This window comes from Ictalurus furcatus, chromosome 3, assembly GCF_023375685.1.
Source record: "Ictalurus furcatus strain D&B chromosome 3, Billie_1.0, whole genome shotgun sequence".
Classification (NCBI taxonomy): domain Eukaryota; kingdom Metazoa; phylum Chordata; class Actinopteri; order Siluriformes; family Ictaluridae; genus Ictalurus; species Ictalurus furcatus.
In genome coordinates, this window is record NC_071257.1 from 21,239,879 (window position 1) to 21,258,680 (window position 18,802).

Consider the following 18,802-nt stretch of genomic DNA (forward strand, 5'->3'; position numbering starts at 1 on the left):
GTGGCAATAGTTTGGAGGAGACCCACATATAGGTGTGACCACAAACGTTTAACCATATACAGGTACATCTCAAAAAATTAGAATATCGTGGAAAATTATTTTCCATAATTTACTTCAGAAAGTGGAACTTTCATATATTCTAGATTCATTACACAAAGTGAAATATTTCAAGATTTTCTTGTTTTAATCTTTATGTTTACAGCTTACAGCTCATGGAAATCAAAAATCCAGTATCTCAAAATATTAGAATAAAGAGTTTATAATACAGAAATGTCAACCTGAGTAGAACTCTAATCAGCTAATTAACTCAAAACATTGCTAATGAAGGCAATAAACATCACCGGTGTAAATATGAACTAGAGGTTTAGTCTGCTTTTCTTAGTGTAAATGTTATACAGCAATTTTAAGATGGGTTTCCAGTTAGTTAGTGGATGTAAAAGTTAGCTACCTCACAACTGTGGATGAACTGTAGTCACCAGGGAGGTATGGATGGGAGGTGAGGGGGTCAAGGAGTAAAGACATTTACTGGTATTGTTGTTTTAGTATTTTACTCCAGTTCTACCCAAAGTCCCTTTAAAAATGGCAGGTAATTTCAAAACTGTTGTGATGATTCCTAACAAAAAGTTAGGAAGTAAAAATTATTTGAGCAGAAATGATCATTTATATAGTTACAGACCCAGATCCTAAACATTACAGTTTTGGTGCTGCAGATTTTTAGAAAATTGTGAATGAAAAAAAGTTTGTTTTGTGAATAACAGTGGATTGCATTTTGTAAGTTTGCCAAGAGTTTATAGAAGACAAGCCAGACAGAGCAGTAAAAACCAGCAGTATGCATATAGGTAATATATTTTCTCTTGAAATGATGGGTTATTCAATAGTATTTTATGATTAAATTAAAATCATACTGATTTCACATTAATCGCTATTGAATATGTACCCTTAATGGTTTGTATGTATAAACAAGCAACCACCTCAAGTGACCTATGTAATAAATCACTATGAACAAAAATGGCATCTGTTGGCCATATTGTCTTAAATTGTAATTTGCACTATGTACATGTGTCGTGGAAACAAGCTCGTTTGGTGAGCATGCTGGAAACTATAGAGGCTCAGTAAAGTCCTCTCCAAGAGAAAAGCCATAGTGGAGCTGCTCCTGATGTGCTGCAGCCCATGCCATGTATTTGGTGTTGAAGCGAGCTGCCCAGGTACCTTTAGGGTCCACAACCACCACTCCACCCAGACCACTGACTCGCTCCATCATGTAGGCCAGGGCCATGTCACTTGCCTCCTCAGGGCTTTTTCCTGCAAAACAGTTTTTTCTTTACATTACACCATTTTCAAGTCAAGTCAAATGAGTTTTTATTGTCATTCCTCTATATAGCTTGTACACATTGTAACAAAATGTTTATTCAGGACTATGGTGCAACACAGAACAGTATGCAGACTACATAAATTGCTTAATGCAGCCCTGCAGTCTCTTAGAAGCTCCTTCCAAAAATGCCTAATGTCTCCCAAGAGAAAACTTGCATCAAAATATCAATATCAATCTTATCAATGATCATGCTTTTTAATGTATTTTTTTTTAAACTCGGTTTATATAGAGCTTCTGCTATACATGCCTCTGTGGAATTTGTTACTGCAGAAACGATAACATATTAGAACAAGTGCGTAAGTATAAACATGTGACTTGTATAAAATATGAACCTGAGCCACGTGTTGTTACAGAAATTAAGCATCATCTTTGGATTTGAGAAGAAGCCAGAATTAAAAAAAGTGCAGTGGTATAAATCAACTTTAAAACCTTCAACATACCAACATTTTGCCTTGTACATACCTTTTCACTGGCTTCACTTGGTTATGGAAGCTTGACATTTTGTTGTGTGGTCCTATGAGTATTTTAAAATCAGAAGATAACTACTGTTTTCATGTTAAAGTAAAATATAGTTTGGTGGTACAGTGACACAGTACCTTGCTCCATGTAGAAGAGAATAAGCCTGGGCAGAGTGATTTTCATGATGGCTTCTCCATGACCAGTAGTTGATACAGCCCCAGTCTTGTTATCTGCATAACCTCCACACCCTGAAACACAGAAACAAACACACACACACACACACACACACACACACACACACGTAATTATTTTGACAAAATATGGCCAAATTGATCTTGATGAATGTTTTGTGGTTAGTTCTGCTAGTGAAAGATTTGAAGGATATTTGTGCTGAATATTGTGCGTGTGTGATATTGCCAGTCATGTACTTTGGACTACATCTATTCCAAAGTAAAACTGAATCCAGACCTTTAATCTAACTACAGCAAATAATCAATTTAGTGATTTCACTTTGTTTGACCACAAGATGGCAGTAGCACACCTATGTAGATATACAAAACTTTCCTATATTGAATATATAGTTGAGTAAAAGAATTTAAATAAATGTTGCAACTGGGTAAAATAAATAGGTTTTATATAGAGTTGTTTAATGACTAACAAATAAAACCATCTGATTGTCTATTTTAAACTTGAGTGTAGAAGCCAGAAATCTATGTGTGCGTCAGCGAGGTGATCTAGAATGTTGATTAACTCCGCAAGGCATGGCAGGATGATATGCACTCTTGCAAGTCCAAAGGTAAAAGGTCTACGGTGATCAAAACAACTGCAGGCTTTTCACTAGTCTGTACCTTATACTCACACAGTATTTGTCAGTTTCCTTCTTACTGGACATGTAATGCAGTGAGCCTATACATCAGGACTGAGAACTGTGATTGTGAATATTAGACATGGGATGAGACAGACCTATCTTATTAGCCTGTTCGACCTACCCCAAAATACAAAAATATATAAAAATAAATAAATAAATAAAATCCCAAATGGTAGACCACACTATTACTTTAAGCAAATAAGCGTATAGTTACTACTACATGACATAAATAATCTATTGATAAATTGGTTCATAATTTGATTATTTTATTAATAAATAAATAAATTATTAATAAAGTTAAATTCTGAATAAATGCATTAATAAATAAAATAACCTATTTTATTAATAAATAAAATAACCTAGCTGATATTGCCATTATACAAATATGAATCTCCTGATTCTATTTCTGTTGTGATTTGCATTTCCTAAATACAAGCTTCATGGGCAAGAGCAAAGAAAAATCAAGAAGACAAAATCAGACTATTTCAGCTACAATGTGCTGGCTAGTTCTGCATCACTGTAATGTGCTGTTGACAGACGGTTATCTTGACAGGTACATCACAATTTTAAGTTTGCAAAATGAACGTTACTACCAATAATAAATTTCTCACAGTTTGCTAATGAGGTACCATTTTATCGATGCAGTCATGATCAGTGATTACACTATTGCACTATGCTTTAACGATAGATGTTTCTAACTCACCAATGCATGGAGTGTCTCCCACACGACCCTCCATCTTGTTCAGCATGCCACCCGTAGAGGTAGCACAAGCAAGGTTTCCCTGCACATCCACAGCTACTGCCCCAACTGTACCCATTTTACCTCTAGAAGACACAAGTAAAAACGCTTACAGGGGTGTTGCAGCATTAAAGTGTGAGAGAAATTGTCTTTTATTTCATGCTGTATGTTGTGTTCTATGCCTGCACAAGGACACACACCTAAGGTGGTCATGTCATGTAATTTATATTAGTACAGAATGTTTATCTGCTTACAGAGACATAAACATGTTTATCTGTTAAGGGTTCATCTGCACCCTTGCTAAGACCCTGAGACAAAGCCTGTTTGAACTGCCTCAAACTGCTCCTTACACAGCAAAATCACCAGTGTTGATTTAACACCCACAGTGTTGAATTCACACCCTTCAGTGTTTATATAAGTCAACTGGACTCATATAAACACTCTGGGTGTTAATGCAACACTAGGGATTTTACTGTGCATAATGGCCTATGCTTCATATATAGAGTACATGTTCAGCACGAGCGCCCCAGAGCACTCTCATCTTCTATCCTGTATTCATCCTTCTGTAATAAACTTCTTCATCTGAGAGGACGAGTCTGAGTGTTTGTCTAATTTCTAGTTTGAAGTTGTACATATGTCAGTTTTTATGTCTTTTTTTTCAGATTTGTGTTGGTCCATAATTGACTTGTGTACTTAATACCTTTCAGTTACACTCACACACAATAATTGATTAGTAACAAGGTGATTAACAACAGTGTCTTCACTAGGATAGTAGAAATACTGCCATGTTGAACTTCTGTACATTGTTTACAAACTTAACAGCAATTACATTTTCACAAATCTTAAGCATTCGTTTGCAGGGAGAAACAAAACCAACAACAAACTCCTACATCTGGTACTGCACAGGGTTGGCGTCTGGACGTTGGTTGTCCTTCCAGCACTTCCTGGCATAGTCTGTGATCAGAGACTCCTCAGGCACTTCAGGGATCCCCATGGCCCTGGCAAACTTGGAAGCCCCTTCAGCAGTCAGATACACATGACTAGTCTGCATAAAGTAAATGTAAGGAGATTACACGTCATCAAATGTAACATGAATGGAGAATATAATCTCGTTGGCTAAAAAAATTAATTTTGGGACAAGATGGACATTTCAACAAGACATTAAGCCAGAATAACTCAAGAAAGCCTTGCATGGCCTAGCCAATTTCCTGACTTAAATTCCATTGAAAAATTATTTTGAAATTGTGAGTCCAACAGACTCTTGTAACCTTGGGGAGTTGAAAATGATTTGCCAAGAGGAATGGGCCAAAACTGTTGCAAAAAGAAAAAAATAATCATTCTTACTGTAGAGGTCTCAAAGCTGTAACTGCCAACAACGTCTTTGTTGCAAAGTACTAATGCTGTTCATTTGTGGTGTCTGAAAGCTTTAGTTTTTTTTAACCATATTTGTTTATACTTATGAGGGCACAAAGTACACAAGACGTGTGTAAATCTGAAGTGGATATATATACTAGAAGTAAATCGATCAGCTCTAACATTTAAACCACCTGCCTGATATTCTGTAGGTCCCCCTTGTGCTGCTAAAACAGCTATGACCGACTAATGCATGGACTCCACAAGACATCTGAAGATGTGCTGTGGTATCTGGCACCAAGATGTTTGCAGCAGATCCTTTAAGTTTTGTAAGTTGTGAGGTGGGGCCTCCATGGATCAGACTTGTTGGTCCAGCCCATTTCACAGATGCTCAATCAGATCAAGATCTGGGGAATTTAGAGCACCTTGAAGACTTTGTCATGTTCAAGCCATTCCATTTTTTGCAGTGTGGCAGAGTGCATTATCCTTCTGAAAGAGGCCACGGTCATTAGGGATGATCTCTAGAAGGACAGAGATGGCGTCAGTGTGCTCGGTAGGCCAATGCTTCCTGTCGGTGATCAGTATGGTCGTGTTGTTTGCATGACTAAGTTTTCCTGCACCTACCGCCTCATCTATCCAAATTTATGACCAGCAAACTCTCCTTAATATACAGATCTCTGTTGCGGATGTGTGCAGCCTGAACTTTTCGGGACAGGGTCTCTAATCCTTGGTTCTTTCTCCCGTTACCTGCTGGTGTTTGTAGCCTATGCCGTTGCACCCTCCACCAAAGGAAACACCACAGGCAACGCGGTAAGCGAGGAGAAGTTCGGGCAAGGATTAGGAGAGTTCTGGCGACTTCCACAGTGTTTAAGAGTGCATTCCCTGATTACAGCCTGGGAAATGGCCGCTTCATTTCTTTCCGTTCCATGGAGCTCAGACACACAGGACTCCTCCATATATTCTTGGACCCCTTGCCAGATCCCTGCGTACCAACAGTGAGACGCACTTCCGCAGTGGGGGGATTAATCATCAGAATCTCCAATCATTGGAGTTTTAACCCTCATCAGAACCCGAGTTTACTGTACCTCAGTGAAGACGGCTCTTATTAATGCACGACCAATTTCAAATAAGACTTTTGTTTTAAACAATTTCATTACATCATATGGCACACTTTTGTAGGCACACCTACACTTTTTATTTGTGACTGAAACTTTACTTACACCTGGGGAGTCAACCCCGCATTCTGAACTTTCTCCTTCGGGTTTTAAATTTTTTGGCTCACCGAGGGCAGTTGGAAGGGGTGAAGGATTGGCGACCGCTTTCAGCTGTCATTTTAAATGCCGGTTATTTTACTGGTGGGAAAGTATCTGAGCATTGAGGTCCAATTATTTAAAGTGGCAGCCCAGTAATTGTTTTTTGTTCTAGAAAGAAACTAAATTGAATTTAAAAGGGAATACCATTGCCATGGGTGTACTTGACTGCAACAATGTTTAGGAAGGTGGTATGTAGTTTGGTGGTAAGGTGGTAACATTCGCATGAATGGCTGGACCCGAGGATTCCTAGCAGAACACTGCCCAGAGTATCACATTCCCTCCACTTAACATCTTTCCACAGTGTATCCTGGTGCCATCTCTTCAACGGGTAAGGAACACATGCACCCGGCCATCTACAAAAGAAACTGTGATTCATCAGACCAGACCACCTTCTTCCATTGCTCCTTGGTCCAGTTCTGATGCTCACGTGCCTATTGTAGGTGCTCTCGGCAGTGGACAGGGAACTCACTGTCACCAAGCTTTGATGCACTGTGTGTTGTGACACTTTTCTAGAAAGTGTCCAGAAAGTTTTGTCCAGGACAGATAGTTCAGTTTTGTTCCATCTATAATCAACAATTAAGTATAACATCTCTGCTGAACTCTGACAATGTTTGTGTGATCCTCTGCTCAATCTGTTTCTTCTTGAAATTCTAAATCTGTCATGTAAGGAATGAAAAACTTTGGGGTGTGCTGTCACCACCCCAAACTAGATTATTTTTCTAATATAGCCCATCCCAAAGTGTTTTATACCTCTTGTACAACAGCAATTTGCCAACAATTGCTATTTGTATTTATTAATTGAACAACGTGTTGTGTTTTTAGTTATTAGTTATATTTAATATTGTGGAATATGCACAGGACAAGTAATTCCTGTTACACTATATGGCCAAACGTTTGTGGATACCTGACCATCACAACCGTATGTGCCTTTTGAACATCCCATTCTGGATTTAGTCCCCTTTTGCTGTTATAATATCCTCCACTCGTCTGGGAAGGCTTTCCACTAGATTGTGGAGTGTAGCTGTGGGGATTTGCTCATTCACCCACAAAAGAATTAGTGAGGCCAGAAACTGATGTTGGAGGGGGGCTCCAGTGCAGTCTGCGTTACAGTTCATCCCAAAGGTGTTGAGTGGGGTTGAGGTCGGGGCTCTGTGCAGTCCACTCGAGATCTTCAACTCCAACCTTGTCAAACCATGTCTTCATGGACCTCGCTTTGTACACAGGGGTAGTCATGCTAAAACACGTTTGGGCCTCTTAGTTCCAGTGAAGAGAAATTGTAGGATCACAAATGTATTCGTGTGCTTCCAACGTTGTGGCAACACATACTTTTGACCATATAGTGTACTTATAAATAGTCACTCCCATCATCAGCCTCCTTTTTTCCTCTCTTGAAGTGAAGGTTCTCCGTCCTGAAGACTCTCTTGTGGCAGAAAACCTACTGAATGTTGCAAAGCACCGACACCCTAGATTTCCTAACAGAAAGCATCACAATATCAATAACTACATTTTTCTTAGTTTTAAAAAAAATCCATTTATTATTAACCTTAGATTATGTAGCGCATCCACCGTACAAGTATCTGTGAATGAGCTGTTACAATAGAACTGATAATGTATTAGATACAGCACATCAGTATAAACCTACAATAAATAACTTCTGTCAGAGCTGCGCTGTTACAGCACATTAATCACCATACTTTTCCCCCATTTCTTCAATCCGTTTACATTTATTGTCTTGCATTAACTGAATTGAAGTGAAAAACATTTTTGTTTAAGCCTAAAATATGAATTGGTCCTGGATTTCACTGAAAATTGACTTCACTTAATTATATAATTAGTAAGTGTCCCTGTCTAAAAACCGTGTTAACTGAACTGTCTAATAACTGAGTAAAGAGCTAGATATTCAGAAGGGGGGTGTTTGTGTATAATGGTAGATGTAAACTCTCACAAATGTACCTTCTCCATGACCAGCCTGGCCAGGTGAATTGGGTTAGCCAATCTCCTGACTGCAGACACAGCACCACAGGCCAATGTGCGCCCCTCCATTACCAGAGCATCCATCTCCACTTCTCCCTTCGCATTCAACACTGAGCCTCGACCTGAAATCACACAAATACAAACACATCCACACTTTCCCAAAATCGACCTCGATCACCAGCGCACCCAAGTTGTTCAACAGAAAAAAAAAGTGTTTACCCTATCATCAGGAGATTTTGAATATTGATGATGTCGCAGCCAACCTTAGCCGGGAGTCCTAGTGGCAAATCTGCCATGTTCACTGTATGTGATGTCATTACTCATTCCCTATCAACCAGTGTGACACTAGCGATTGGTGTGCATCTATGAGCTCATGTATGCACAAGAGAGCAGATAGCCCTTTCCTTCGAGTGTGTTATGTCACCCTGTGACACAGCATGAACAGCAGGCCAAAAAGATGCATTAGTTGGCTTCACATGTGAGTGAGTGAGTACCAGGAAACTGGCAGATGACCAAATTTGGAGAATTTTTTTTTTTTTTTTTAAAGGATGACTGCCAGGCCTTTTAAGAATGTTTGATTTGCTGAGGCTGTGACATTTTATTTGTATTATTATTAATTTAGTCTTATTTGTCTTCTCCATTCTAACTGTAAAAAGAAAATTAATAAAAGGAAGCTTGAAAGTCAATATTTTTGAACAGAAATTAAACACTTTCCACAGTAGACTAGTTTGTATATTTTGGCTAAATTAAATAACATGGTCAAGGCTTAATTCAATACTCTTCCTGTACGACAGTGCTACCTGCATTATATGTTGGGTTATTTTCCAGGATGGCAACGGTTTCTACCACAGCATCCAGGGCACTCCCTCCAGACTTCAGAATGGCATATCCCTTCCTTGCTGCTTCCCGCACACCGGCAGTGGAGGCCTCAAATTGCTGCTTGGCAACATAACCTGCACCACCATGGACTACCACAACAGGCAACATTGGAGTCCTCAAAATCTGTCAGAGGTAGAAATATACCACACACTATAACAATCAAATAATTTAATCAAAGCTTTATTTAGTATTTCATTTGGGATGGGGATTTGCTTATAGATGATGACTTTATTTTTATTATGCATTACTATATATTCACTCATACATAGACTGCTTCTGATGAGTGATAAACTTTGAGTATAGTATTTTAATTAAATAATCTTGGACTATTTCATTCTGACTTACTTTGTTACTGCAGCTCTGCCATAAGTAAAGAATACTCAGCCTTTACAGGCAGCCAGGTTGCTCACAATTCACTTAACAGCAAAACAAAAAAAAAAAAAAAAAAAAAAAAAAAAAAACAAACAAAAAAACACCTGCTTAATTATATTGTTCATTAAAAAATTATTTTAAAAATATTTGTGCAGTCAGACTGCACTCTACCAGTCAACAGTTATTTGACATTAGCCATCTGTCCACTGAGGAACTTTAACCTAGGAGTTTATCCCTGGAGGAACTCTTAGTCTGGAACTGAAATGCTAGGACAGAAAAGACAGCACAGTTTAAAGTCTGTAACCCAAAATATTTCTTCAGAAAAGGAGCTGGTTTGCTTTGCTGCTTATTACTATATAAAAGCAGAAAAAAGAGCAGATTCTTTTACAGGAATTAAAAAGTGGTATATGTCAGATAGGGTGACGAGTACTGTTCAGTCACAGGGTGACCAGTGCTGTTCAGTCACCTGCTTTTGCAGGACACACAAGATAGCAAATGAATGATGGTTCAGTTCTGGCCCACTTCCGGCCAGTGTAATGAAATGGAATGGCGGCATGCACCAACAAATATTAATGTTTTAAAAGACAGCATGTGTAGCGCATTTTGTTTAACTTGCTATAAATCACCAGCAACATAAATGAAAAGTACAGTGCTTATGAATTAAGAAATATTCTGTAAACAAGCTGCCTGCAGTTTAGCAGTGAGCATAAGATGCTCACTGAAGGATATTCTGTTACATTTTTAACCTTTACTTTGGAAAAACGCTTATAATTAAATTTATGAGTGAAACATTTAGATCTCCAGTTACCCCATTAAATTAATAAAATACTTACTTTCTCTCCCAATACTTTATACCCTATGAACTGAGTCTTTTTCATATTTCATTTACTATCCACTTTGACTCCATCAACAGTTTTTAATTAAGTGAATGGGTATGATCATTGGAGTGTCCAGTTAAGAAAATATATAATACTTATAGGTTTGAAAATCAGGACAGGTCATATTTGTGTTTGTAAGTGACCCACATCTGTCATTTGTGTGAACAGATTTCAGTAATGTCAAATCAATACCATGTGCATTTGCTCTGTGGGTCAGCTAATAGCTTATCATTATGATCTGAGCGCTAACAGGAGCAATGTGTGACTAGCTTAGCTAGGCAGTTTATGTTCATTCAGCTTGCCCTTGTCAATATGGGAGTCCATAGATTAATTCTGCAATGGAGTTAATCCAGTTAAAAAAAAATACAATTCAAAATCAATCTCTTGGCCAAGGTTTAAACATTAACATATCAGCCATCCTATTTTTAAAAAAAATCAATTATTTACATTACATTTATGGTATTTGGCAGACGCCCTTATACAGAGGGACTTACATTTACCTCATTCATACATCTGAGCAACTGAGGGTTAAGGGACTTGCTCAAGGGCCCAAAAGTGGTAGCTTGAACTCATGACCTTCTGAGCAGAAGGCCAACACCTTAACCACCGAGCTACCACTGCCCAAATATCACAAACTCAGCCAGGCATTTTCAGCAGCATTTACACTAAATAGTGACGAATGCTAACTTACCGGCGGTCATTTGGTTTCCTTGCCTCAGGACTCCAACTCCACTGTCACAATCAAAATGTCAAAGCAATGAACATTCACTTTGTTCGTACCAATATCAATTATTTATGTCTACAACAATCGATTTACATTTTTTAAAATTATATTTAAATATGTCGTTTTTAATACAGGAAAAATAAAACATCGAAAAGAATAAAGAATACTGTCCAATAATAAAGATTAAGTACAAGATTTTAACACCAAAGCTGCTGCTCCCAGTCAGTTTCTACACTCTCAGAAAGGATGTGTTAATATGCACTTTTGTTATTACTATTTCAACATGTTGTGCTAATTATCCAATAAATGTGTTTAAAAAAAAGAACTGTATGGACTGTGCTGTCGACGTCATCATTCAACTTTAAACTCGGCCCAAAGTGAATTTTCGTTGCTTTGACCTTTTGTGACCTTTTGTGACAGTGGAGTTGGAGTTCTGAGGCGAGGAAACCAAATGACCACCGGTCAGTTAACGTTCATCACTATTTAGTGTAAATGCTGCTGAAAATGCCTGGCTGAGTTTGTGATATTTAGGCAGGGAGCTCTCGAAAATGCATTCATGGGAAAACAGTAACTCAGCAAGTGATAATTAACTTTTCCACAGTCAATGACTAATGGAACTCAGTAAAATTCTTCATAAGGTTGAAGTGTTGAAAAGAGAGGATGATGTTACAGTAGGTTGTAATGTTTTTCACTATCACTGTAATTTCAGAACAGAAAAAATAAAATTTGTATTTGCAAAAACAGTATTCAACTGTACATTTCAGCAACAGCAAGACACCGGTATTTTACAATAACTTGCTGGCAAGCGTGCTGCCAGTTCTTTACTGTTTTTCTAACAGGAAAATTTAACAATGTGTATCAAAAGGTCACAGCATTTCAGGCACGTCCTCAATGTGAAAACTTGCTGAGGACAGCGAGCTTCAATTAGAGATGCATCGATACTAAATTTCTCAGCTGATACCGATAACCGATTATTCAGAGTGATATCGGCCGATACCAACCTGCAATTTGTCATCATTCCACACAAGAGACATCATCTTTACACACAGCATGAAATCGATGTGTTTTCCCGCCCTCTATTGATTGACAGGATATAATCAGCCCTGATCATTGGATGTTTCTAAACTATAGGCTGATGGCCGATAGCGGGAAAAATTGCCTTTATCGGCCAATACCGATTATTGGCTGCTACATCGGTGCATCTCTAGTTTCAATAGTTTATTTTTCTTCCTCACGCAGCATTATCTAGTCAAAGCATCGGTTATATTGGGCTGTATTATAAACGAAGAAAATGAAATAGAAGAGCTAATATACAGAACTGACTCACAAACAGCAATTATTTCCTTTCACGGAACTATTTCCTGATCCTGAGCACGATTTAACCGGTTGGACTAAACATGACAATAGGATTAAGTTATTTCGCACGTAAAGGGATTGTCAACATCATCTACCGCACAGCACGCGCTGAGACACCAGTTACTAGGCTGCATGCAGAGCTGTTTAACACGCGCACAGCAAAATGGCCAATTAATTATAAAAACATCCTCACGTGACACAGTGACCACATCAATCCTACACAATACTGTCAGATATGACATTAAAGCCAAACGAGTTATTTTCCTACCTCTATACCTCAGAACGTGTTTATCCGATATTGACCAATGGCTAGAGGCTGCGTCACATCATCGCTAGCGCAGGTCGACAAATTAAAAGTTTATGGGTTTCAAATTTAGGCGAAATTGATAGATTTTTGCATTTAATATTCATCATTCATCTTTTGAAGGAGTTTACATTCTAAAAAGACAAAACGTCTAAGCCGCAACAGCGCGTGCTGAAGGTAGCACTGTTTTTGAAACATTCTGCCGAATGTTGTTTTGAATGAACCTGGGGCTGCAGCCTAGTCTTCACGATACGACGCACGGTGTCACGAGTTTACAATGAAGGAAATGATCTGTGAGAAACGTGTAGTTTGTATTGCAGTTTTCCCCTGTGAACTGAGTACAAGGAAAACACTCTCTCTCTCTCTCTCTCTCTCTCTCTCTCTCTCTCTCTCTCTCTATATATATATAAAATTAAAAAAAGTTATGTGTTTGGAAGAAGCATTGAGATAAATAAAGTGCATGTTTATTTATGCATGAACGTTTTTATTTGGACCTTTATAATGAAAAAGTGAAGCAATTCAACTTTTCGGAAGAGGTCTGTATCTTTATAATTAAATGAATGTTAATTTATTCAGAAGGCTATACATATATTTATAGGCCTGTCTGTACGCACGGTCCTGAAAGGTGTATTCACCTCTTCTTTCAGCAAAGATGTATTGATTAGGATACTTTTAGTTACTATTTTCAGATCTAATTAACATTCATACCTGTATTCTATTAAACACAATGTCACAAAAGTGAATAAATGTACCACTGTCATCTACCTTGTTCAGTAGAGGTAAAAATGTCCAGAATGCTGTTCTCACTAATGTGAGACACCAAAGCTTTTCTTTTGTCGGTGTGAATTTGTCCACTCGGGCGCCTGTAAGTTCACGGATGACGCTTGTCGCTACTTATAGACCGGTGCCGCTCTCGTGCACGCGGGCTGAGAGGAGAGGTGGCTGACGGATAGGAGGCGCGTCACTGGCGCGCTCTGATTGGACACCCGAGATGAGAGGCGGCGCGCGCGCTGCGAGCCCCATTCTCAAATGAGTGTGCGCGCGTCTCCGTGCGGAGGATGCGCGCGCCCGAGGGGCTGCGGTCCCATTGACTGTTCCGTTTCCCTGACAGCGGCGGCATCGGCGCCTCAGCCAACCGAGAGAGCCGCGCGGATTCGACGCCTCACCGTCAGCATCATCACGAGCCGGACAATAAAGACAACAGTCCTGTTATCAAGTAGCATCCTCCGGAGGAGACATGGGCTACCGATAACTGGAAATAGGGGATAGAGGGGGTAAAGGCAGGCGGGAGGGCGGGCAGAGGGTGGTGGGAGACCGAGAGGAGAGAATAAACTATTTTAGGAAGGGTAGCACCAACGGCGGCCGCCCCGCCACCATGAAAGGGTTGCAACGCTTGCGTGAGCCGCCGATGCACCCGTGGACCATGTCGTGATTCGCGGGCTTTAGCAGCTTTCGCAACGGAAACACGAGTCCGCCAAGGAACGGGGAAAACATGTCGGCCTCGGTGGGGCCCCGAGGCGGCCCTCGCCCCCCCACTGCGCCGCCCTCGATGCCCGAGCTGCCGGACCTCAGCCACCTCACAGAGGAGGAGAGGAAGATTATCATGGCTGTGATGGTTCGGCAACGGGAGGAGGAGGCCAAGGAGCAGCAGGCCATACTCAAGTAAGACAGCGTGATCGTTTGTTCCCATCCATTGCAGAGAGAAACCTAGAAGCTCTCATATGTTTAGAAGAAGGAACGACCCGATTCATTCCTGTGTTTATCATTTGCCATACACACCCGATAAAAGGCACATGCACCTGCGCTGCACCGTGTGTATACGGGTGTGTGGGTGGATGTGTGCGCGCGCGCGCCTGAGGAGAGCCGCTGTTTGCTTTACCGTCCCTCTTTAAGCATAGCCACCTCTGTGTGTGTGTGTGTGTGTGTGTGTGTGTGTGTAAGGAAGCCTGGGAGCTCACAGTACTCCCTGCTCTTGGTTTCAGTAGCTGTAACATCTGAGCAATACTCAAGGCTCGATCATCTGTCTCACTGTCGTGTTTTCACCATACTGCCTTATGTTTGTAGATATTATACAGGTATGGCGCTCGGACAGGAGCTCGGACTCTTTTGGCTCCTTGTGAATGCGGGTACATGTGCACGACGGTTCAAAGCTGGTTGAGACCAAAACATCACCAGTGGTTGTGGCAAAAATAAGCTGTTTAACTCGCCTCTCACTGAGGTGATATTACCGCACCCTCAATTTACAACAATCCTAGTCTCACACAGTTTCGGATACTTGAGTCTGTAACAGATTGCAACATTTATACTTCTGATCTCGCGCTCTGAGATAGGCTTCACTTGGCTTAAATTCTTAAATAAGAATGGAGTAATCTGAGGTACAGACACTGCAAAGTACAGCTTTGAGTACGTCTGTGTGTTCTTTTCACACCGCAGACCCTTTACCGGACATGAATGAACAGAGCCAAGGCTGGTTAAAGCGGGTGTTGGGAAGGACTTCCGTTTTTTTTTTGTTTTTTTTTTAACGAATCAACATTATCACGTCCAGACGTGATGAAACGGCTGAAAGGTGTGAAAGATTTAGGTCTCCTCGTTTTGTCACGACTAAACTCCCCGTGCCTCGTCATCGTGACGGTCGGTCTGTTTTTAACCCATTCACTGACCTGCTCCTTTTAGCAGTACTAGCAAAACAGTGGCACTACTCCAGTGCCCTTTATTCAGATATGCATACTTAATATCACCGACTTTACACAGGACAACAATGAATTGGTCGACATTCTTTATTTGTGTTAATGTAACATGATGGAGGAAGGGATGGAGGTTGCTTTTTTGAGACATTTATATCCATGTCCCATAAATGACAACACAAATGGCATGTTCTCATTCAGTGCTGCTCTCTATTTCTAGAGGCACTACTCCAAAGATTTGCAAATGTATGAATGAATACCTATCTGGAAGATTTGTCGGAGCACAGCACTTTTCTAAAAAATGCTACTACAATAAAACTATAATTGGAATAAAGTTGCAGGTCTGTAATAATAATAATAATAATAATAATAATAATAATAATAATAATGTAGTGTCGTTTACGTAAACGCTTGGCAAGTTGAATTGTTTAGTCAGGTAAGATCTGTCCAAACAACTCTGAAGAAGGGTTAATGTTTGGGCATGATTTAATGTAAATAATAATAAACATGTCCAAACATGATTTCCAATCAATTGGACAGCTTTATTATGACTGTCTGTACACTCTTTTCTATTTTTCAGAGAGGAGAAGCCCATACAAGCAAAAACAGTGAACCTGGTTGGGAACAAGAAACCTCCACAGCAGAATGACATCAGGTAAACACAACGTCATCCAGACTTATTTTACTGGTAAATAAAGCGTTCAGTCTGAAGGTGTCTGATGCACTTATAAAAAGCTGGTTATGTTTCTCAGTTACATAGGGGCAGTGATCTCTCCTCTGCTATGTTTGCTCTTGTTCAAGAAGTTTATTGATGTGAAGATATTCTTTTGGTTTGATCATCTGATTTTCACTGTAGGAATTTCAGTAAAAGGCTTGCTTCTAATTCTTTCCAAGTGCATGCTTGATTTCAGTGGCATAATCTGGGTAAGCTGTTCTGGACCGTATACGAGATATCTGTATATCTACAGTTTATATTGTTCCAGTTGGAAGAAATCTAGCTAAGCTTGAAATTTTGAGATATGGGTGCCATCTTAAGTTGTCATCTTGTGCCAGCAGGAATGGCTGCTTATGGAGTGTCAGTGCTCTTATGCATCATGCCTGCTGGAATTCCTCTCAAGATCTTGTTCAAATATTATTCATCACTCAAAGTGACTCAGCTTGTGCGTACTTCACATTTCCGCTTTCGTTTTTAAAGTTGAAGTCTCTGTCCTGCTATAATCTTGTGAACACAGGGTCTGTGCTGTGATTAAGAAGACTGTCACATTTACATTCTTCTGTCCTGCAAACACACACACACACAAAAAATGATTACAAGTTCCTGCAGCTGTGCTATAGAAGCCCATGAGAGTAATATTTATGCCACATTAAAATATTTATGTGTGCCAGCATTGCCCTGGTTTCCCGTTCACCAGATTGAGAGAGCTGCAGCACGGTACAGATAAAGACCATCAATATCGTTCTGTCTCTCTGTAAGTGTCTCTTTGTAAGGATTAGAGGACAAATGCATCCACATGAAGCCCCTGGATGTGGTCATATCAAGTTTCACTAACCAACCACCAGAGATGCATCAATGTGTGTTTGAGTGATATTTACTTATATATTTGTGTAACTCACCATCAGGTTTAGTGTCAGTATTGCCGTCAGTACAGTTGGAAAGGACAGAGACCTGAGCTGATTATCCGGTTATGAGTCATATTGAATACAGATTTCATTGACTATACTGTTTTCTCTGTAGATGTTTTTTTTTTTTTTTTTTTTTTTGCCATTTGGTGTTTAGATCCTGAGTGAGTCAGATGCTTTCTGTCAAAGATCAGACCACAGAGCTGGGCTTAATATAATTCACATCTCAGATCTCTATTCTTCTTCTGGTGTGTGCCAGAGCAGCACTGACACAAATCCAGCAAAAAAGGGAGGAATACATGAATAGAGAAATAGATAAAGCAACAAGCAAATCATGCAGTGGAGGCTTTCAATAGCTTCACACTCCATACATTAGCACCCACTGGAGGATGAGCCTCAGGAAGCCATTTGTTCCCACACACCAGCAGGGCCTACAGCTCTGAGTGTGAGCTCTTGGTTTGGCATTGGCTACAGTCAGAGTCCTAATGCTCCAGCTGCAAAGGCTCACTCTCTGGCTATCTCTTGCGCATCGTTACATCGGGAAGGCTCTAACTTGGATGGAGAAAAAGTCAGATAACACCATATAATGCAGCTCAAGACATCAGCCAGTTTAGGTGGGTCTTGGGTAAACCACTGCAATGAGTGCATTGCATTTGGCTACATTCCCACTGACTAGTGGTTCAGAATATTGCTGGAACATGTCATATAAATCAGAGAAAGTGTTCACAATGTTGTTAATGTAAGTGTCTCTAATTTAAAGATATAACTGAGGGCACAGAAGGAAACTGGCTATACCAGGTGAATGGGAAATAGGAGCTATTGCATGCTGATACTTTTTTTGTGTGTGCGTAAAACCCTGGTAAGTGCTGAGCTACACGAAAAGCACAAAATACTACACTACTAAAGGAGCAGTCAGTACAGGTAACAGCAGTTTCCTTCCTTCTGGCTGAGTTCAATTTCTTATTAGCTACAGTGCAGAGTCGAAATCAGAAGTCCATAAAGCTGTTTTAACTTAACAAGATGTTGTTAAGTTACACAAGATACAGTGGCCGCAAAAAGCATATGGACACTTAGGCCACACTTACAAATGTATGGATTTCACTGCATTAGGAAACATGTCAAAACCATGTGGCATTTATTTTAAAGAAAGTTGCCATAAGCACACTTGCACATAAAAACAGATTATGTTTAAAAACATAAAAGTAATAGATAACAGAAACATAAAAATATTAGATGATATAATAGATAACAGAATGTTCAAAATTAGACAGAAAGTGTGTGTGTGTGTGTGTGTGTGTGTGTGTATAAATATATATATATATATATATATATATATATATATATATATATATAAAATAAAGCAAAAACGGCACATTTCATGGTCTGGGAAGTATTAGATGGTAAGTAAACAGACGGTTCTCATAGTCGACGTGTTGGATATGGGAGAAATGTGCAGGCATGAAAACCTGAATGACTTTGACAAAGGCTAAATTGTTATGACTGCATGACTGGGTCGGCGCACCTCTGAAACAACAGGGTTTGTGGGGTGCTCTCGGTCAGAAGTGGCGAGTACCTACCTACAGTGGTCCAAGTAGGAATAAACAATGAACCAGCGACAAGTTCTGTCCAGAGTGACAGAAGGGATACTGTGGCACAAGTTATAGAAACCTTTAAAGACTGTTACAGGAGGAATATCACACAACACACAGTGCATTTTGCCTACAATGTGAATGCAAGCATCAGAACTGAACCTTGAAGCAATGGAAGAATGTCACCTGGTTTTCTTTTACATCATGGGACAGCTGGGTACATGTGCGTTGTTTACCTGGGGAAGAGATGGCGACAGGATGCACTCTGGGAAGAAGACAAGCCATCGGAGGTAGTGTGATCCGATTGGAAATGTTCTA

The 18,802-nt window shown here is 39.8% G+C and overlaps 2 protein-coding genes across 7 annotated transcripts in view; one reads left to right on the forward strand and one right to left on the reverse strand.

Annotated features, from left to right (window-relative positions):
- Nucleotides 1-243: 243 nt before the first annotated feature.
- Nucleotides 244-13,492, reverse strand: asrgl1 (asparaginase and isoaspartyl peptidase 1). 6 transcript variants are annotated; one of them, XM_053621391.1, is made up of 9 exons: nucleotides 13,357-13,446; nucleotides 10,899-10,939; nucleotides 9,303-9,373; nucleotides 8,879-9,080; nucleotides 8,058-8,200; nucleotides 4,329-4,483; nucleotides 3,403-3,524; nucleotides 1,969-2,079; nucleotides 244-1,302 (listed from the first exon to the last, which is right to left on the reverse strand). In XM_053621391.1, exons 4-9 carry the CDS (start codon nucleotides 9,063-9,065, stop codon nucleotides 1,100-1,102), a joined length of 921 nt encoding a protein of 306 aa, XP_053477366.1. In that variant the 5' UTR covers nucleotides 9,066-9,080; nucleotides 9,303-9,373; nucleotides 10,899-10,939; nucleotides 13,357-13,446; the 3' UTR covers nucleotides 244-1,099. The 6 variants fall into 6 exon arrangements, with proteins under 6 accessions (XP_053477366.1, XP_053477369.1, XP_053477365.1 ...); XM_053621394.1 differs by lacking the exons at nucleotides 9,303-9,373; nucleotides 10,899-10,939 and adding an exon at nucleotides 1,835-1,886 and having other exon boundaries at nucleotides 13,357-13,492; XM_053621390.1 differs by lacking the exon at nucleotides 9,303-9,373 and having other exon boundaries at nucleotides 13,357-13,459.
- Nucleotides 13,493-13,951: 459 nt separating this feature from the next.
- Nucleotides 13,952-18,802, forward strand: part of LOC128605700 (regulating synaptic membrane exocytosis protein 1-like) — an 82,382-nt gene continuing 77,531 nt past the window's right edge. The window contains exons 1-2 of the mRNA XM_053621395.1: nucleotides 13,952-14,253; nucleotides 15,856-15,930. Coding sequence (XP_053477370.1) covers nucleotides 14,084-14,253; nucleotides 15,856-15,930 — 245 coding nt within the window. The 5' untranslated portion in view covers nucleotides 13,952-14,083. The remainder of the gene's footprint in view (nucleotides 14,254-15,855; nucleotides 15,931-18,802) is intronic.